Source organism: Vanessa cardui, chromosome 24 (genome assembly GCF_905220365.1).
Source record: "Vanessa cardui chromosome 24, ilVanCard2.1, whole genome shotgun sequence".
NCBI classification, from domain to species: domain Eukaryota; kingdom Metazoa; phylum Arthropoda; class Insecta; order Lepidoptera; family Nymphalidae; genus Vanessa; species Vanessa cardui.
Genome location: NC_061146.1, coordinates 1609796 through 1632821, shown reverse-complemented (window position 1 = coordinate 1632821; position 23026 = coordinate 1609796). Strand labels below are relative to the sequence as shown.

Genomic DNA, 23026 nt, shown 5'->3' with positions numbered 1-23026 from the left:
ATATTTTTCTGTAGGCGGATAGAATTTATTTGGTAACAGTTATTAACCCTATATGGTGGTACCTATTGTCACTACAATAGGTACCACCTATCACATATCTCACTAGATACGGTAGAAAAGACGAAAAAATCCTACCATTTATACTATTTTTATCACCAAAACAGTTTTTTCAGATATTTCAAACTGTAATTGAGTATAATTTAATCTTCCCTGAAACGAAGTCATATTTTGAAAGATTTATATGTCCCTTTGTTGTTGATGATAAACAAAGGAAGTAGTCGATTTTATGTCTAACACGATAAGGTTCACAATCGTATGATTTCTCGCACTAAATGTCCCAATCATAATTATTGACAATACAAAATGTTTCATTCGAAAATGAATCTTAATCACATTTATTTTAAGTTCCTATTTTATTGTATTTGGTTTGAAAATATGGCTAAGTATTTCAAAGGATAATAAACTCTGCGGTGACGCAATAAAGGTTATTTCAAATCGTACAAATTTATATGCTCTGGCGCCGATAACCGGTGTGAGAGCGGGGCCGATAAACTTCTTAGTGATGTAAGTAACTGTATCGATAGAGAAATAAAAGGTGAATGTAAGAAAGTTCTACTACTAGCGTCATTAAAAAAATAATATTAAGCAAATAATTATAATAATTAAATAAATATCATTGAAATAAAGTTTTGTTTCTTTGTTCACTGTTTCTATAATTTTTTATCACAAAAATTCACAATTTAATTTTTTGATAAGATAAAGGGCATTATAAAATAATAATTTTTTATTAAAATAATACTTTATAGAAAAAAAATACGTGGATTTAGGCTCGAGGTCCATCACGAGACAGATTGAACACAAATTGTAAATTTTGAATGTAAAGAGCAAATATGCGAGTTACTTGCCCTTTCTACTCGCTGTAAACTGCTTTCCAAAACCGTCTTAATGTTTAAGTATTGACGATTCAAAAACGCATTTCATTGTAAGGTATACTTTGATAAAATAAATTTTGGCATTTCCAAAACTAGTTCAATATAAAGGTATAGTATCATGCTCACAGCTTTGGTTACCGATTCGATCTGTAATTAAAATGAAAGAGATATATATATTAATAAATCATACTATCAGTAATAGACATATCATATCTAATCGATTATTAAATTATAATCCAATTTGGATAATGGTGAATTTTCAAATTAAATGAATTTTCAAATTTAAATAATGCAACTTTAAAAGTTAAAACATATTAAGTTTCCACTGCTAGGTTTAGGCTTCATATACTAATGTGTCAGAAATTCGTTGAAATTAGATACATCTGTATGGAAACCTGTGTTTCCACGGTGTTTTCGTTTAGCTGGAGATGAAAAATAATATAGTATAACTTTGTATAGTACATAATATTTAGCATGAAAATGCTCTTGGCTTGGCATTATATACATATAAAATCAAATCAAATAAACTTTATTCAAGTAAGCTTCTACAGGAACTTTTAAATCGTCATTTTACAATTAAGTGAAGCTACCACCGGTTAGGAAAGATTCTACATTAGAACTGGCAAGAAAATCAGTAGTTATTCTTTTTCATCATTTAAAAAAATAGAAAGTAATGTTAGTTAAATACAATTATTTAAATCAATATATCCTGCTTGGAAGTCAACAGGTATTATAATACATACACTTTTTATAGCTAAAATTAATAAGGGGATTTAAATATAAAAATGTCCACAGCTTTGTCTTTGAAAATCGATAAAAATGTGACATATAGCTACATATCGATGTTTTCACATCACTATGACACAATTATCTCCACGGTCAGTAGTGTCGTTGCTTTTGTTCAACAGGCTGACTTTTTAAAGTTATTCAATTTGCGGTACATAACGGTAAATATGTATTTTTAATTTGTATATTTTTACATATACATTTTAAGTGTTAATATATAATATATTTAGTCGTCTGTCTGGTGAAATTGCGTGGTTTATTATTAATTTTCGGGGATTAAATTATTAAAGGATTCAAATTAAGAAGGTATTATATTCTTTTTTTAAATATAATTATTATTTTATTAATTAAATAATTTAAATAAATATTCTTAATAATATACTATTAAACTTTTCGTAGATCGGTTTGCTATTAGTATAAGTTTATTCTACCACGGTCCTCCCACATGTTTTGGTAGATTTTCATCCGTCACATTTACTTACAATATTTTTACCATCAGGCACAGTTTCATTATCTTAAGTAGTTACACTGGCGACTTTGTGAGCGATTGAATTCAATAAAAACTATTTTGGTAGCCTAAGTTATTCCTTATTACATTAGCTATCTACCAGTGAAAATCCCGTCAAAATCGGTCCAGCTGTACTAGAGATTAGGCGTAACAAACAGACAGACAAAAAATAGTAAGAATATTTTTTGGTATATGTATCCATACAAATTTAGAGGTTATTTTAATATTACAAACAGACACTCCAATTTTATTAGATGTATAGAGAGCACACCAAAATTTAATCAAAAATCAAAATCAAAATAATCTTTATTCATGTGGGCTTTTACAAGCACTTTTGAATCGTCAATTAACAATTAAGTGAAGCTACCACCGGTTCGGAAAGTAGATTCCACCGAGAAGAATCGACAAGAAACTCAATAGTTACTCTTTTTCAAAATTTAAAAAATACAAAGTCATATTAGTTAATACAATTATTAAAATGAACATATCCTGCGTGGAAGTCAACAGGTATTAATTAGTTAATTTGTTATGTTAAAATAAGTAATGAGTCTTGATATAATGTCTGGATAATATGTTTGATTAAATATTGGGATACTACTGCTATTAGTAAGTATTGGACTAAGATAAATCTGAGTGATTTAACTATGGGAAGGGTCCATCGTCCATCCTTGATTATATTAATTGATCATTTATCAATCATTCTTTAAAACATCTCATTGATAATTTGGACGTTGATGTTATTTAGTGAAGCTTTATCACCCTTAGTTAACATTGACGCCGATGTATAGACATATATTATCTATCAATGATATTCTAATAAACAGATATGTTATATCCATACTAAACAACAGAAAAAAGTGTGCCGCGCCGGGGACCGTTTATTTTAGTTTATTTTAAATTTCGTTAAAAGTAAAAAGGATAGCTTGATAAAAACAATAAGTAAAAGGGATAATGACTAGATGTTTTAATTACGCAAAACGTATTACTACGTAATTATGATGTATTACAACGTATTACTACGTAAAACGACTAAAGGCAAACGTTCCAATTAGGACGTTTTCTAGTCTTAAATTTTTGCGCGTTAGTAACATATCTGTTTACTAAAACATCATTGTTATCTATATATATAATAAAATTGGAGTGTCTATTTATAATATACAACTGCTTTTTACTTAATCCATATGTATACGCGGTACACATACCAACAATATATTTTTTTCACAATTTCTGTTCGTCTGTTTGTGTTTGATTTGATTAATCTCTCGAACGGTTGGACCCTAACGACTATAAGTTAGATTACGATGATTCTTAAGCATTAATTACAAACAATTGAGTTTATTTGTATATGAAAATTTCATGCATTGCCGGCCTTAGACAAGCTACGAGATCCTTTGCGGTGCTACGAGTGGTTTTGTTAGGTAGCCTAAGATCGCTGGTGTTTGCGGCAGGACATGGGCCATGTATTCCAGCTGCCCTTTCCTCTAAGATATTTGAAAGGACATGTACGAATCCCGTATCACACTTCATTTATACAAAGCGGACAGAAGGACAAGGTCCTAAATGTTGTCGCGTTTATCCAAAATCTTTTGAATAATCGCTAAATTTTGAGGCCGTTCAAATTTAGTAAATATATAATAATAACTTTAATATACGTTTAGTATTTCATATATACGGCCTATTTATAACAAACCACATCGCGGTAGGTTTTATTTTATTATAGAGTCGCCGCTGATGTTGACTAATTCTCGATTCACGTAGACGATACTAGTATTATTGAAATAATATGTAGCACTTACTTGCATAATGTATTATATTAAAATAGCATAAAACAAAGTCGCTTTTTCTGTCCCTATATCATTATGTATGCTTAATTAATTTATTAAATCTACGCAACGGATTTTGATGCTTTATTAATGGATCGAGTGTTTCGAGCAAAATGTTTTTATATATAAGACATGGACAATTTAGTAAAGAAACACTGATAATTATTAAAGTTTCTTGTGCGATGTCACATCATAGCACACATGCGAAGCCGTGCTTACTTTTACTTACCAGTTTAGATTTTTTTCTCACTTTAGATTTTCTTTTTTCATTCTGAATGGTAAGATTTACGTTTAATTATTAAAGAGATTTAAAAGCACTTCTCAGAATTTGAACTCAAATAGACTAAGTATAATTTTTTTAAATACAGAAATTATTTGTTGGTTATTTTTGTTTAGATTATATACTCGTAAAGCAGCCGCAACTGTTTGGTCCTGATTTTCTATCCTATATATCTGAAAATTATTACATATTAGTTCAACAATTTGTAGATATCCTGATATAAATATTAATTAAAAATTGTTGGATGTTAATATCTATTTTTTATGTCACTGACTGGACTAACTATTATTTTCAAGAAAAATATTTTTTGTTTTAGGTATTTGAAACTATGCAAGGCAAGTGAAAGTACCAGGATGACAGAAAAATCAGAAGTTCGCTTTGAGGAAGCCGAGAAATATAAGAATCTTATCCTGACATCAATCGCTGTAATATGCGTCTTCTTATCCTGGCTCGTTCGACAGTATCCGTTACTACTTGGCATTATTACGATCTTGTCTGTGTATTTATTAACCGGAGATAGATACCAATGGGTGTATATTTGGAAGAAAACTTTTTACAGGGATATGATGTAAGTTACTTTCTTTTCAATATTGAATTTATTATATAAGAGCTTGTAAAGAGATATAAAAGTAAAAAGTAAAAGTAACAGCCTGTAAATTTCCCACTGCTGGGATAACACCTCCTCTTTCATTAAGAAGAGAGTTTGGAACGTATTCCACCACGCTGTTCCAATGCGGGTTGGTGGAATGCACATGTGGCAGAATTTCGATGAAATTAGACACAAGCGGTTTTCCTTCACCGCTGAGCACGAGATGAATTATAAACACAAATTAAGCACATATATTACATACATTACATTACATACATGGTGGTGCCTGGATTTGAACCAGTAATCATGCACGCGTTCTAACCACTGGGCCATCTCAGCTCAAAAAGGTATACAAATTATTTATATTTAGCAAATACGGTAATATAATAGAATATGTTCACGCACGGACAATAAGTAATAATAACAAGGACTTTAAAAAAAAAAAAACTAAATTAAAAAAATAATTAAAGTTGTTAAAGTTTATATGTGTTTTTTTTCGGGAAAAAATTTTTTTGCTTTTTTTTAAGACAGAAAAGTCTGCTAAATTTTTTTACATTGATCGGTGTCAGAGATTCTTTGAATACAAAGAAAACATAGATGGACGAGCGTTCAAAGGTCGGAGTTTGTTTTATATCGCACACTAAGCGTTCATTGTGCCCTAGTACATGCGATTGTTCGCTTCACAAAACAATTTGTCGTATATCCACAAAACAAGTATTACATGACTTTAATTTATTTATCTATTTATATGCAGGGCTATTATTGGCAATTCGACGTACATTCGCTAGGAGGTAATAGGGGTGACTATTTGCAATACTAAACTCTCATATGCATAATCCAAAAGTGAAGTATTTTTGAGTTATCACGTTTTTTAGCTTTTTCCAAAATTTGTCAAAATTGCAACTTAAAAATTTTTTTTAGAAAAAATGTTAATAAAAATCTTTTTTTTTCTTCTGATTTATAATAAACACTGGATATTTGTGAATATTAAAACAATCATTAACAATCCAAATTTAAAAATGGAAGTCGGAAAACGATGTGCTGTATATCTGTTTTTCAAGATATCTTTTAATCTGCTATAAAAAATATAAAACTAAATGAAGAACATACGAAAGTTAATTAATACTTTAAATTCTACTAATGCTTCTTTGCAACAATAGATAGATAGATAGTATTCTTATAGAATCTGAGTGAAGTACTTCAAAATCAAAGCCTTCTGACGCCCCAGAAACATACTTACTACGAGAACGATATGTTCTTCTGACATACCTGCCTGATCTTTTTCTGTGTAAATTAGCATTCACAATATTTTTCAATTATTAGTACATACAATATCTGAATAATGAAAAGAATACTTTTAGGTAACTGAATGGTATTAGAATTTATGCCAAGTTTTACGTACAACACTTTGATTGAAAGTACATTTCTTTTTTATGGAATAGGTTGGTGAACGAGCATATGGGCCACCTGATGGTAAGTGGTCACCATCACCCATAGACAATGACGTTGTAAGAAATATTAATTATTCCTTACATCATCAATGCGCCACCAACCTTGGGAACTAAGATGCTATGTCCCTTGTGCCTGTAGTTACACTGGCTCACTCACCCTTCAAACCGGAAACACAACAATAATGCGTACTGTTGTTTAGCGGTAGAATATCTGATGAGTGGGTGGTCCCTACCAAGGCGGGCTTGCACAAAGCCCAACCACCAAGTGAAATATAATATATTTATTATTATATATAATAATTAATTAATGCCCTTTAATTTTAACTTATTTATTTTTTATTGCTTTGATGACAACTATTCTCCACGTTCTTTATATATGCATACATCTCTTGAGTTGCACATTTTCCTCTTAAAAACAACTTGATACTTGTTTAGATTTCCACAAAATTAAAAATCCCATCATAAGTGAAGTAAGGTTATACTGGTCAGGTGTTACAGGAGTACATACTGCAGGAGTTTCCAAGAAGTTCCGATAATAATTTAAAAGCGATCGTTGTCTAGAAATTGTGAACAGGGTATATTGTTAAATGCCTGCTATTATATAGCAAGTATAATTCTTGATACTACAACGGCACATTTGTAACACCCAGATAAGCAGTTTATTTTCATTTAATTATTTTTCAAGTGTTAATTTGTTATGTGCACACCACTTTATTACGTAACGCGTTACGGCGCCAGTCTGCCTGGCTTCTCTTTCTCTTGCGGCAGCGGTAGGCAGGCTTCTCCTCTCTCATTCTCACAACGCTAGTCGCATTTCGGAGGAGTTTATGTTATTACTTCTGTCGGTCGTTTGAGACGCTTTTTTGGTATTCTCGTAGTTGTAGCAAGATAAAAGTAGTTTAATTAGTAATAAGCCCGTCTGTTTAATTATTTTTATTTTGATTTTTAATAAATATATAAGTATGTATACAATAATCGGCGTATTTCTGTCTATAGAATTATGCTTTAATTATTATTTGGGAAGTACATGATCTACGTCTTCACTGAAGATGAAAGTTGTACCGTGATGATGCATAGCATGTTTTATATAAAGTTGTTTTTTTATGGTATACTTTGGCGGACGAGCATATGGGCCACCTAATGGTAACTGGTCACCGTCAGCCATTGACAATGACGCTGTAAGAAATATTACAATTCCTTACATCGTCAATGTGCCACCATCCTTGGGAACTAAGATGTCATGTCCCTTGTGCCTGTAGTTACACTGGCTCACTCACCCTTCAAACCGGAACACAACAATACTGCGTACTCTTGTTCAGCGGTAGAATATCTAATGAGTGGGTGGTACCTACCCAGGCGGGCTTGCACCTAGCCCTACCACCAAATAAATTTAATTTTAAATTTGATTAAAATTAGAATCCTAGGTCTGTATTATTACATAAAACTTTTTTAAGGGTTTTAATATTGTCTTGTCTATGGGTGATGGTGACCACTTACCGTCAGGTGGCCCATATGCACATCCGCCAACCTATTCCATAAAAAAAAGTTTAATTTAAAAGAAAAACACCCGGCGAACTGTTCTTTAAAAAGAAACTCACCTCACCTTACAGAACATTTTCTAAATTTCATTAAGTAATACGTAAATAACGTATACCATAAGCCGGTTTTCGTAATATCACGAGCAAGATATGAAGCGGGCTCTTATAAAATTGCAGTTCTAAGTTTCAATTTAAAACAATTTACTTCTTTAGTACATAATTATTCATTGCGATGTTCCAATTATGAAGAGGATTCTAGTACCTAATTTATGCATGTATGTATGTATGTAGTTTACATGCGGACGGTCAACACATGTTACGCAACATGTAATCATTCAATAACGTCGGTCTCAACACCTCTTACGCTTTGCTGCGATCCTGGTACAATAGGTATCATCCGGTGCATTTGTATCTAAATAAAATTTTTGTATAGTTTGTTTGTTTGTTTATTTACAAAATTTAAAAATGCTTTGACTTTTTAATTACATGATTATTTGAATTTTGACTTATTTTATCTACAAAAATGAATTCATTGTCAAACTTTTTGTTTACAATTCATCTCGTGCTCGGCGGTTAAGAAAAACATCGTGAGAAAACCTGCATGTGACTAATTATAGATTTATAATTATGTTAAAAATTCTGCCCCATGTGTATTCCACCATCCCGCATTGGAACAGCGTGGTGGAATATCTTGCAAGCCTTCTCCTCAAAGGGAGAGGTGGCCTTAGCCCAGCAGTGGGAAATTTAAAGACTGTTGTTGTTTTTGTCAAACTCTAAATACAATCATAAAGGCAAAGCAAAAAAATGTACTATTTATTTTTAGTAAAAACCAAAAAAGGATGTTATTTAAATATTACCCAAAGTTTACTTAACGGATAAAATTTGCTTAATGACATTTTATTATCCACAAAACAAAAGTCAAAATATTCTTATAAGATATATTTTAAAAATAGAATCATATTTCGGTTTTATATTAATGTTTCGAGCTCAAATATAATAAGATAAATGTTGATAACTGTTTCAAATTTGCAACAATTCCGGACTTCAGTCCCACACATAAAGGTGTTGTGAAGAAATTGTCAATTTTTCCATCGCTCGCCGGACGTCGCTGATTACTCTATTGAGTGAGGTGTCCGATTGGACCTTGGCATCGTATGATCGCCTGGTAATTTGTTCACGGGGGACATGGTTGTAAAAAAATGCAGTAGTTTTTTTCCTACTGATATGTAATTTTTGTATGATTGTTACTGGAAAAAAGATGGTATGTAATTTAAAAAAAAATAATTTACCATTTTCAATGAGGTATACTTTACGATTAATTACATAACTCAATGTCATTGCAACTTTAATTAAAAAGACAAGCGAATAAATTGATCACGTGATCGTAATTGATAGTAATTTCTACATTTACATTGTAAGGAGCGTTCGCCGTACCTACGCTATTACGATTTTCAACCACAGACCATATGCACATTTCATTTATTCGTTTCTGGTATATATGTTCTAAGAGCTGAGATGGCCTAGTGGTTAAAAGATTCGTTCATCCTAATCGATGATCGCGGCATAAAACCTAAACATCAAGCAAGCACCACTGAATATTCATGTGTTTGATTTGTGTTTATAATTCATCTCGTGCTCGGTGGTGAAGAAAAATATCGCGAGGAAACCTGCACATTATGTAATTTCAGAGAAATTCTACCACATGTGTATTCCACCAACCATTCGAACAGCAGTTGGAAATTTACAGGCTGTTGTTGTATATGTATATGTAATGAGCAAATACAGAGCATTACGGTTTAGAGGTCAAAAAAATGTTTTGAATGGTATCAAACCAAAACGTTCATAACTATACTGAAATTAGTTCAATAGAGTAACTAATGCATTGCCTGTCAAGAGCACTAGTTTTTTTTAATTAATTATTTAAGAAGTCTATGAAAATGTTTTTGTATTCTTATATTTTACAACTTTCAGAGGCCTACGAGTTTTACTCGTAACAATGTTCACGATATGGATATGGGAACGAACGGGGACAACCGTCGTCACGAGATGGGCCAAGGTTGCGAAAAAGACACCAGACAAGGAGGCGTTTGTCATGGGTGACAGGTCATTGACATTCCGTCAAGTAAGTTAATTAAAATTTAGAAAAGAGTGAGTTTCATTTGACAAATCAGTAAAAACAAGTGTGACATAATTTTTCCCAGCAAAAAAATATGCGAGTATGTAGGTTACCTTACGATGTTTTCCTTCATCGCCCAGTAAAATGAATCATAAAAACAAATGAACCGCTTGTAAACTCAGTAATGTTTCATAGTGTTTGCTTGATGTTTTTGTTTTTTTTTTAGTGGCAGCCCTCATTTTACCAATGAGTGAATAATATGCCTCATAAAAAGATCATTAATTTCTGATAATTATTTTAGACAATTTATGCGGTCTCTTGTACTCCTCCTCACTGCAACTTCAATAAATACTTTATCCAAAGGTAATCTAAAAGAGATCACCATTTTGGGAATAGTTGTATAACATTAATCTCCGTTTATCTTTTATATTTTCGGTATGCAAAAGATCATATTTTATCTAACGGCGTGACAATATCAATTTTTTTCAGGGCGATGAATTCAGCAATCGTATGGCGTGGTACTTCAAACGTCAAGGTTTTAAAACTGGAGAAGTTATAGCTCTGTTCATGGAGACACAACCGGAATACGTGTTCCTGTGGCTTGGACTGGCTAAATTGAGAGTAACTACTGCGCTAGTAAATACGAATCTTCGAGGTGCTCAATTGATACATTGCTTGAGGATAGCTGGTTGCAAGGCTGTGGTGTTCGGTGATGAAATGGCGGATGGTGAGAATTATTTACATGGAAAATTAATATAATTAGGCATGGAATAACCCGTTTAGGAGCTTTTTCTTTCCCGTTTGGAGATTTTCTTATTTTCGTTTTATATATTTTGACGATCTCTTATAATTTTTCGAAAAATGCTAATTCATATACCTTTATTTTATGGTCAAAGTATTGTCCAAAATTACGACAGAGCGACTCTTAGTCATCATGAATTGGATTGAAAACATCAATGATTATTTTAGATATTGTATTGCTTTTACATATTATATTATAAGTAGTGTTGTTTAGTTTGAATAACTCCCACCATACTATTTTAATTAGGGTTGGCGTTTACGTATCTAGTTTAATTTCCTTCAGTATATACTGGTAAGGTGTTTGTCACCGCGAAGCGTGAGAATTGTAACATTTGAAATTGGAACACACGCTTGTAAATCATCAACAAGATGGTACTAAGTGCTTAAACAGATTAAATGAAAGCGTGGAGTACATTAGCATTCGTTGATTTTTATGCAATAAATCAGTAATATTAATTTACGGATATATGTAATTTTGAAGGCAGTAAAGACTTCTTAGTTACTTGCATTTCTTTTTGCATTCGAAATGTAGATTCCGATCCTGTGACATCGTTCTTTGATCTTTGACGTGTCAAAGGTGTGGTAAGGGCCTACTCGAATAAAATTTTATAGTCACTAATTAGAAATCGAGGACCGTTTGTTTAAATCATCAGTAAAAATTAGTTACAATGAGGACATTTCAATTCGTCTCAAATTATTTTGAGGATTTCGTCTCCTAGATGCATTAATGTTAATTGAGGTCATATTAAATGTCGTACTAGTTAAGCTTTTAATTCACGAAATTATTGATTACGCGGCAAAATGAAACGTGCATCTATTTTGAAATATGACACAGACTTATAAATACCTTTAATTTTGCTCCCAGTATATTTTAGTTTGCTAGACGTAATTCAATTATACAAATGAATTCAACTGATAGATAAAACTGGAATATGTTTTCGAACCAAATTGTAATTTAAATTTTAGAACGAATTAGTATCGACAATTAGGAACTGGTATTTATTACATTATCATGCATCATTTTCATTTCCTTGTTACCTTATATACATAATTATATGTCGTACAATTTTGAGGTCCAAATTTAAACGTTTCTGTTTAAGGTAACATCGATTGATAATCCACTATGATTTTCGACCATCGATTAATCATAGTTTTTATTTTTAGCGATAAAAGCCATTCAAAGTGAGATACCAGATATTCCTCTATTCCAATTCAATTCACCGGAAAGAGAAAATGCACCGGTATTACAGGATACAATCCCACTGGCCGCTGAATTAAATGAAATGACGAATGAACCATTTAATGACGTAGAACCAGCTAAACCAAGAGATACACTGTTGTATATCTACACTAGTGGTACAACTGGATTTCCAAAAGCTGCTATCATTACAAACATCAGGTAAGCTTAATATATGTAGATAAGGAACATAAGTATATTGAATTCATTGTTCTTAAACGTAATCATTTATCTTCTTAGGACTTTTTGTAATTTATGCTGAATTGTATAGCACTATATTTGTTATAGTTGTAATCGAAGTTTTGTCCCAGTGATTATGGCACGAGCGCTACATATAAACCATTGGTTATAGTTTCATTTCGAATTGCTGTAGTTGTGCAGAAAATTAGACAGGATTCCTGATTGCAATTTATTAAATTGTTACAATTTTGGACGACCTCCGTGGTCGAGTGGTGTGTACACCGGTTTTCTTGGGTACGCCACTCTGAGGTCCCGGGTTCGATTCCCGGCCGAGTCGTTGTAGATTACCATTAGTTTTCTATGTTGTCTTGGGTCTGGGTGTTTGTGGTACCGTCGTTACTTCTGATTACCATAACACAAGTGCTTCAGCTACTTACATTGGGATCAGAGTAATGTATGTGATGTTGTCTCATATTTATTTATTTATTTATTTATTTAAAAAAAAAAATTAACAAAAACTTAATTAAAGAGATAGAGTTTAATATACACAAATAATAAAAGTTAGAGTTAATATTTACAATATAATAAATACTGGCAGGCTAGAGCGCGATATACTGTGTACTATGTAAAGCTGTATAAGTAAAGAGAGAAAACCGTAAAACAAACTAAATTGTTAACGATAAACACCAATTGTAACTGAACTAATATAATATACTATTTGACATTAAAGAAAAAATGTAAATATGGTGTCATATTTCTGGTGTAAAATGTAGATGAATGACTTGCAGCTTACAATGACATGAAAATTAAGATAATTAATCATTGGTTCAATCATAAGTGTTGAAATTCCTAAATACGAAGTTTCACGTACCCCTAGTATCCAATTATGCTATTAATAATAATAACTAGTATTTTTTTCCAGATATCTTCTCATACCTCTTGGAGTACATACATCAGGGCAACTCGTATCGTCCGATATTATCTACGATCCCCTGCCATTGCATCACACTGCGGGTGGAGTCCTTGGCGCTGGCCAGTGCCTCATCCTTGGCTGCACGGTTGTGTTGAGGAAGAAGTTCTCTGCCAGCAACTATTGGACTGACGTAGCCAAACATAAGTGCACGGTTATTATCAGACAAGTTTTTATAATAATTGTTAGGAATTCAATTTAGAAAAACTATCGCGCTACAATGTTCTTATAATGATCGCAATAATTATCACAAATATTTTAGAACGTGTTGGTTAGAACCGATAAAAAAGGTTAAGACTTAAATGTAGAGTGCAAAAAAGCTATAAAAAAGGTTATTATATAGTTATTATATACGGCCGAGTTATTTCCGGGAACTTTATCCCTTTCTTTCAAGATTAGGCAAGGCCTTGGCACCGCAGCAATCTTGGTCGAAAAACGTTTTCTATGTATCTCCGACAACATATAAAAAAATTAGCTTGTTAATTTCATTTTAATTTATTTTCCTTTTTTCCGACGAATTGACTGGACTAATTGAAATTCGAAATATTTATATAATTTTCAAATTATTTATTTCTAGGCAGCACAATATATCGGAGAAATCTGCCGTTACTTGCTAACGGTGCCGCCTAGTGATAACGACCGAGCTCATAATGTCAGAATCGTCATCGGTAATGGGCTCAGACCGCAGATATGGCAAGAGTTTGTTGATCGGTTCGGTGTTAAAAGAGTCTTAGAATTCTATGGAGCTACAGAGGGTAACAGCAACTTGGGTAAGTTCTCCTTAACTTCTTCTACTTGATAAATAAAGATTGTTTGATTGTTCGACGATTGATTGATGATTCCCTACGGTTGTGTATGGAATGATCAATCAATCGTCGGCTACGTCGGTGCAAGGAAGGTCCTGGTCTTAGGAATACCGGATTGTTGACAAGAACGTTATGTAAATTCATAGTAACATTGATAACTTTGATAAAATCTGTGATAATAATTCTATATACACAAGAAGTGAGGATAAACTTATAACGCCAAGTTCTCGACTTCGCAAAGTCAATACATCCTTCTTGCGACAAGGTATTCCTTTCTATAATTAAATTCAACAGACATTTTTAACTTTGCCGTCCCATAAATTTAAATAATTTGTAAAAAATACATCCATACAACAATCAGTTCATGATTATGCAGACGATAAAAAAGTGGAAAAGAATTAATACTTGTGGACTTCCAGGCAGGATAAATTACACACATATGTGTATAATTGTAATTAACTAACATGATTGTATTTTCAAATGATGAAAAAGAGTAACTACTGAGTTTCTTGCCGATTCTTCTTGGTAGAACCTACTTTCCTAGCCGGTGGTAGCTTCACTTCATATAGTTGTTAAATGACGATTAAAAAGTGCTTCTAAAAGGCTGATTGAATAAGAATACCTACCTACTTGAATAAAGTATATTTTGATTTCAATTTTTTGAGTTTGTGCAAACCCATAGAAAAATCATTACTAATTAATGAAAGTTTTATTTTCAGTAAACCTAGACTCAAAAGTCGGTGCGATTGGGTTCCTTAGTCGACTTGTATCTTCTATTTACCCACTGACTTTAGTTAAGTAAGTTTTTCAAATATTATTATATTTAATAATAATAATATATTAATAATAATAGATGGTGGTCAAAGTGGCATACAACTAAGACGATGATGAATATTAATAAGTTTATACACACGAAGATTAGACAAGGTGTTAAAAAATTTCATGTTACAATCTTGACAGAAAACTATATATTATTATATGCTCCCAATTATTTTTTAATTACTAAGCTTATTTTAATACTCATTTCAGATGTGATGAAGTGACTGGCCAAATTTTGAGAAATGAAAATGGAAGATGTATCAACTGTGGTCCATACGAACCTGGTATAAAGCTTTCCATTGACGAAATCATTTGCAAACCTGACGTTTTCGATTCTCTCTAACATGATTTTGAATTTTCAGGTCTACTTTTAGGCAAAATTGATCCAAAAAAAGCCATATTAACATTTGCCGGTTATGCTGATAAAACTGCGTCAGAAAAGAAGATGGTGCGAAACGTAAGAGTGAAGGGCGACTGTTACTTCAACACAGGAGATATATTAGAAATGGACTATTACGGATATTTCTACTTTAAAGATCGCACTGGGGATACGTTCAGGTAAAGCAAAACAATTACATATAGTACGACACAACTTAGATGTAGCACCGGCAAAATTCGTAAAAACGATCACATCCGAATTACTCTAGTAGTAGTACTAGTACTACTACTAGAGTAATCCGTAGTACTCTACTAGTACTCTATCCCAAATTATCAATATTTATTATTATGTGAATATGATCTTTACACAAACGTAATAGCTTTTAATATCATATGACCTAATATATTCGTCAATTTGACGCGATGAACTGACCCGAGAATCTATACAAACGAATAGCGCCGAATGAAGCGATAGGTGGTTTTATTGAATTTGCCGATGCTACATCTAAGTTGTGTCGTACTATACCTATTTAGATTCTAATAAAGTTTTATTTGCATTGCAAACGTCAAGTGAATAATCGATGTTACGCCCACTTGATTAGCCAAATATAGTGAGTTCAAGATCGGATAACTCGCTTATAATTCAAGTCATACTTGACGTTGAAGGCACACATCGAGGCTACCTGTAGGTCAGATGAAACGTGTATATTCAATAATCTTACTTCAAATTTTGAACGTTGAAAGGAGTGACTACTGAGTTTCTTGCCGGTTCTTTTCGGTAGAATCTGCTTTCCAATCGGTGGTAGCTTAATTTTAATGTAGTTGTTATAATCTAGGAGTTGTTAGATGACAATTGAGTGCTTGTGAAAGCCTATTTGAATAAAGCATATTTTGATTTTGATCTGGTCAAATCGTCAGTGAAGTAACACAGTGGAAGAAATTAATTAATGGGACTTGTTCCTGTTGCTCATGATATAAAACTAAAATTTCATACGATTGAAAATTTTGTTGGAATACATAAGCTATCGTTAATTTGTATGAGCATAGGAAATATTCGTATATAAAATAAAACTGGTATTTAGTCTTTTTATTACATGGAATTTGATTTCATTTTTGTTGATATTTGATAACAAGCGGAACTGAGGCTTTGTCATTTGAAAGTAAGGCCGGTGTAGAAAGTAAGTTTCGTAAATCGTGCTAAATGTGTAGTAATATATTTGAAGTGATTATCTTGCGATCTCGTTTCATTATTAGCGTATGTTTTGGTAACAAAATATTAGATAGATTTTATATGTTTGATTTTATTATCTCATGAAAAACTTTTTTTAACTACATCCATATATGTATTTTAAGACACTGTGAAATCCTAATTTTTATTATACTTATATTTAGCTCAATTTATCATACCGTTATTTAATTATGATAATAATTAATATTCACATAATCCAGCAAAATTCAAAGCGCTTTTTCTTAATAAATTGAATTAATCCTTGCGATTTTGACTAGTAATTTTGGAGCGAATACATGACTAAATCATCATAAAATGAGCATGAAACTTTTTCCTAAGGTGGCGATTTCTCCGTATTTAATTTGCTCTAAGTGCCGTAACTTAATTCTAAAAATCATGATATTCTTGATTGAAGTACTTGATAAAAACAATATTAAAATGTCATGTTACTAGTACCATTTAGGTAATTAAATGAATCGTAGATTCTACCGGAAATAACTGGAAAGAAACTCATTAATTACCCCTTTCCATCACTTCAATTGCTAAGTACCTAGTATTAAAATATAACCTGTCTGATAACCTACCACTGGTACAGATGGTGATGCTTCAGTTTTTTTCCAAATTGTTGTTGTACGAAGTATATTATTTACAGATGGCGCGGTGAAAATGTATCCACTGCGGAAGTAGAAGGAGTGATAAGTAATTTGGTCGGTTTAAAAGATACTGTTGTTTATGGAGTTCTGGTAAGTAAACATTAAGTTCTTGTGCTTTCTGATTTAATAATAATCTATTTACAAATATTAGTTAGTATCTGAATAAGTATTATAATTTAATTGTCATTTAAGGTATGGGCCACCTGATGGTAAGTGGTGGAAAATGCGCTGTAAGAAATATTAAACATTCCTTACATCGTTAATGCGCCACCATATATATATTATAAGTTGTGTCCCCATAGTTACACTGACTAACTCAAACCGGAACGCAACAATAAAGAGTACTGTTGCTTAGCGGTAGAATATGTGATGGGTAGAATTGGTTGGTACGTACCTAGACGGGCTTGTACAAAGTCCTACCACCGAGCTTGGAGGATTTGCCCATGTGTAATATGTAACCACTCTTTATGAAGTAAGAAGAAAACTCAAGAAGTAAAGTGACATACATGCCATATATGTGTTACTCTTCTATTGGTGATTACTATTTACCTCCGAGTTAAAAATATTTCACATTTTAAAGACGATTCCGCTGATAACATTACACATTTTTAGATTCCATATGTAGAAGGAAAAGCGGGAATGGCAGCAATCGCAGACCCAGAAAAGAAGGTAGATTTAAAAAAGCTTGCAGACGGTCTCAAGACTTCTCTACCAGCTTATGCAAGACCTTTGTTCATCAGGATCCTCCCAGAACCACCCCTGACGGCAACCTTTAAACTAAAGAAAAGGGTGCTAATGGAACAAGGCTTTAATATAAATGTACATAATGATCCAATTTATTTCCTTGATCAGAAAAGTGGTACATTTACACCGTTAACTCAAAAGCTCTATGACGACATTATACAAGGTGTAATTAGGCTGTGATTATAAAGTAATGATAGTTATTCTTATTATTTAAAATATACTTCAAAACCGAATGCGGTTTTTCATGAAAATAAAGGAAAAAATAATTATGAAATCTCATTGGCTTTGATTTTTTTTCAATTTGTAAAAACGGGTTATGATATGTCGTTTTTTGAAATGAAGATTATCTGTAAAAAATATAGTAATTAACAGCCCCGTCGAAATATTGTGTGCTTATTTATATGTTGCCAAAAATTAAAATTAAAGAGCCAAATATTTTATAGCATATATTTTTTATTAATTGTGTATTATATGTATATGTAAGGATATATTTTCATGGAAATCATGCGAAGATTTTATTATCTTTAGTTATTCTGTGATTTGTGCCACAATTGTAGGTCTGATAAATATATGTATATTCAATGAAGTAATGCTAGAAACTTAAAATCAACTTCAAAATCTTGGCAAATATTACGTACTATGGACTCTATCAACATGAGATTCATATCTTACTCTTATCTTTTATCTTACAACTTTTTTGGCTGAATAAATATTTGTATTGTCTCTGTAAGGATTATATACATATGTAAGATGTACGAATGCTTTTATATATTAAAATGGTGAAGAGAGGGCTCCGTCAATAGTATAATAAATTTTTATTCGTATTTTCAAACAAAAAGATTAAATTGATTTATGTGTATTTAAACGTCATTAATTTTGATATTGGAGGATCTTGTACCTTTTCAAAAAACTCTTATTATTGTCATTTTGACATTGACACTTCCTTCAATAGTTAATGGTCTGATAGTTCAGGTTATTGAACTTAGGGTATTGTTAAGCCACGACTGTATATCACATATCATATAGAAAAAGCGTTTAAATGTCCCAGAACTGGGACTCATTTTTATTAAGAAGAAGAAAGAGGTTAGTCTTATTTTTGAGTTTCACATCGCTTATGTCTGGCTGCTGACAGAATGCGTTCGTAACAGCTCTTATTATAATTAAGACGTATATGATCACTTTTAGCATTCTTATCAGCTTGGGCCAAATTTATTTGTAAACAAATAAAAAAATCACAATTGTTAGTAACAATTGTTTATACTTATTCATATCAGTCGATTATTGATGTAGTGTATCACCTGTCATGACTATCTGATACACGTCAGTAATGCATTATCTAAGCGGTCGGATATAGCGAATCCATATTTAAACAAAGAGAATATAACAATAGTATTTTTATGATGATAATTATCGTTTTTTATTAAATTGTGATTTCTTATTTCATATTGCCATTTTTATTTATATAAGCGCGTTATAAAAAAAATGTCGAATTATGTGTAACCATAATAGCATTTGAATGCCCATAAGAACAGTATAGAACAGGATTTTTTTTATAATTGTTCATCATTTTTGTGACCATAGACAAATAAATAATTTAAATGTAACTCACTGGAGTTCCTGTCCTTATTATGTATGGCAGTTCTAAAGTATTTTAGGTCTATAGCATTTGCATACGAATGACTTTTATAAATAAGTTATATAAGTGATAGGAGCAGCTAAAAGAAAAATATACACCTAACCGGTCGTATAATATTGTAAGTCAGTTTATGTGATACGGGATATTGACACATGTACCTTTAAATATCATAATTAATGTAGTCAATATCGCATATCACACTTGAGTTTTCTGACGTTTCGTGACTGTTTTAGTTCATTATTAGAGAATAGCTTTATAGGCGTCACATTTGGTTGTAGTTTATAATTGCCTACCTTTAAGATTATCTGTACTATACTATCAATGTAGTTTAATTAGATAAATATATTGTGATATTAAAATCATGTTATAAATTACATTTTTATTTTTATTTTTTAGTATGATAATAATTCTATAATTTGCCTTCAATTCTACTGCAGGGAAAAGTTCTCCTCTCCTTAAAGTTTTAAGTCCAAAATTGCTAATGTGTTTTAATTATGTTAATGGCTGTAACCGAGAAAGCGGCCAATGGCTAAGAAGATTACTTTCACAATCTAATTGAGTGGATTCTGAGACCGAAACCGAAAAAAGAAAAGTCTATTTTACACCACCTACCATCTCTCTGTTGGCTACTACTCCATATCACTTCGGTTGTCTGGAAGAAATCGCTTTAAAGCGGTAAGACCGCCGGTTGTACCATATTTTCTTTATGTACACTTACTATAAGGCTAATCTGTTTAATTTGTGGTGTACAATAAAGTATTTAAATAAATAAATAAAATAAAAGTTCGGACGCAGCAACAACGGTTCTAAGAGCTTTTCGAGTTATGGAAGTGCAACCCTCTTCGAACTGCGTAACATCGGGTTACTGCTGCAATTTTTAGCAGCATTAATACCAATACATTAGTGAGTTCTAGTGTTAAACCCAGAGCTACACCATCGAGATCTATGTGGCAGAACACTTGTTGGCATACATTAAACATATGTTATAATAGCGTTGATATAATTTCGTCATCTTGACTCAATAAAAGATAAGTAATAAGGGCTAAGGAAAAATGAAACTCAGAAACATCATTACATTTATAATATTCATACTGAACTTCTGTAACTTCATAAAGAACACCAAATAACAAATACATTTATTTTTTTTAGCAAAAATATTATCGTGGTCTGACAATTCTGTATCTATATAACTCTTTGATTTTTTTTTATGATTCTTGATTTAAATTCAGACAGCTTCTATTTTCATTTTTTGATTGCTATCTCACTCACACTTTAAACAAGAGTAATCACCAAGAACAATATAACACGGTATATTCTCGGTGAATTCGTTATATAAAAGTTATACATATACATATATAGTAAAGTGTCCGAGAAGTGACCATAGTTGCTGTATTATGTACATCCACTCCTAATCAGTACAGGCGTAAGAACTATAGACTTATATAACCGACAGAAGTGACTTACATTTTTTTAAATCTAGAAACGAAATTGAAAGAAATAACTTCGAGACCTGATCTTTGAATTACCTACTGAACCAACGAGACACTTCACTTTGCTTATTTGCAAATATGTCAAAGTAATTATTAATTTATTACATTATATAACATAAGTAAATATAATCTTCATTTGATTAATTCGTAATTAGAGAAGCAAGACACTTTTTGAAATTGATTAAAAAAAACCGAGGTATATTATATATAGCCAATTTATATAAGTGTGAGCGAGATGGCAATAAGTTTGTGACTACAGTCTAAATTGAAACTCTTTGTATCGCTATTAAGAGTTAAAATGGTTAAACCTCATGATTGTACTTACAACGTTATTACTCGAAAAATAATCTATTTATTGTATATAAAATGAATACCTTCCAACATGATGTATAAATATTAATTGCCTATAAAAATTACACTTTTACAACACTATAAAAATACTTACTTGTCTAAACATCAATTCTTAAAAATACAAATCCATTTCTTTTAATATGTTGGTACAATTCATAATTGTTTTACTTATTATATATGTGGTTTTCTGATTGTGGGTATTATGATTGTAAAGTATTATAATAGTCTGTAAATTTCCCACTGCTGGGATAAGGCCCCCTCTTCCATTAAGGAGAGGGTTTCGAATATATTCCACCACGCTTTTCCAATGCGGGTAGGTGGAATGTACATGTGGCAGAATTTTGATGAAATTAGACACATGTAGGTTTCCTCACGATGTTTCCCTTCACCGCCGAGCACGAGATCAATTATAAACACATTTTTAAGCACATATATATAGTGGTGCTTGTCTGGGTTTGAACCCGCAATCATCGGTTAAGATGCACGCGTTCTAACCACTGGGCCATCTCTCATCATCATCTGGTATTATTATTATCACTGATTATTATTATAAAAATTATGATTGCTCTCTTCACTCGAGCTTAGAATTTATGATACATTCTCACGGTAACACGTTGCACATATCACTATACGACAGACAAGTATGAAATATTAAGGAACATTTACTATATTAAGTACGATAACTTTATTGCAGGGTTTGGTGTTAGCTTGTTGCTAATTATTCCTTTTGTTTTTCTATCGTCAAACAACTAAATTTATCATTGTTGTGATTAAAAGTAATTGAGTAACTGATACATGAAAGGTTAAAATATAAAAACAAAGCTTATGCCAAGCCATGCAGTCATTCATAAACTTTGAAACAAATCAATCGCAGATACTTAACCCACAATCAGTAACCCTATCATGAATTCTAAACGTAAACTTTTACGTAAACGTATTTGTAGATATTTTACAAATTAAAGCTTATAATAGTGAAGTCGTTTTACAAATTTTACAATTATGAGCTTCAAATATGGAAATATTTGCTATCTACCTACAATGACAAAATATATAAATTTGGAAAACACTAAATGAAGTAATAATGAAGTTAGTAAGAAGCCATAATATTTGCAAACGTCGAATTTAAATCAAATTCCAAAAGCCAATGGTAAAATTGATTCTATAATATTTTTACAAAACTTACTAGAACTTGTTGAGATGTCCCTCCCTCAAATGTCAAATCACAAACCGCCGAGTATAGTACGACACAACTTCGATGTAGCATCGGCAAAATTCGTAAAACCCAAATTAACAAAACTAATTTGTTATGTGAATATGATCTTTACACAAACGTAATAACTTGTAATATCATATGAACTAATATATTCGTCAATTTGACACGTCGATTTACATGCACTTTCTTTATCGGGTTGAACTGACGCGAGAATCTATGTCGATATAGCGGCGAATAGCGCGATATATTGCATAAATCAGCAGTAATTGGTTTTATTGAATTTACCGATGCTACGTCTAAGTTGTGTCGCACTATACGCTAAACGCTGCATATCATCAAATATTATTTACTTACGTATACGTAAAAGTTCACGTAAAAAATCCACTAGATTGAACTAACATCCCTAATATTACAACATCGATTACCCTAGCTAATAAATGCACATCAATTAATATGGAACTAGCATTGCATCAGGAATCTGTATTTGTTAGCAGGCA

The 23026-nt window shown here is 31.8% G+C and overlaps 1 protein-coding gene across 1 annotated transcript; it reads left to right on the top strand.

The window, feature by feature from the left end:
• The first annotated feature begins 1763 nt into the window (after positions 1 to 1763).
• On the top strand, positions 1764 to 18162 carry LOC124540194 (long-chain fatty acid transport protein 1-like). The gene is made up of 12 exons (XM_047117655.1): positions 1764 to 1879; positions 4646 to 4897; positions 9879 to 10029; positions 10513 to 10750; positions 11989 to 12223; positions 13164 to 13365; positions 13789 to 13981; positions 14737 to 14815; positions 15047 to 15120; positions 15199 to 15394; positions 17095 to 17185; positions 17708 to 18162. The coding sequence occupies exons 2-12, from the start codon at positions 4683 to 4685 to the stop codon at positions 18017 to 18019; spliced, it is 1986 nt and encodes a 661-aa protein (XP_046973611.1). The 5' UTR covers positions 1764 to 1879; positions 4646 to 4682; the 3' UTR covers positions 18020 to 18162.
• Positions 18163 to 23026: the final 4864 nt, after the last annotated feature.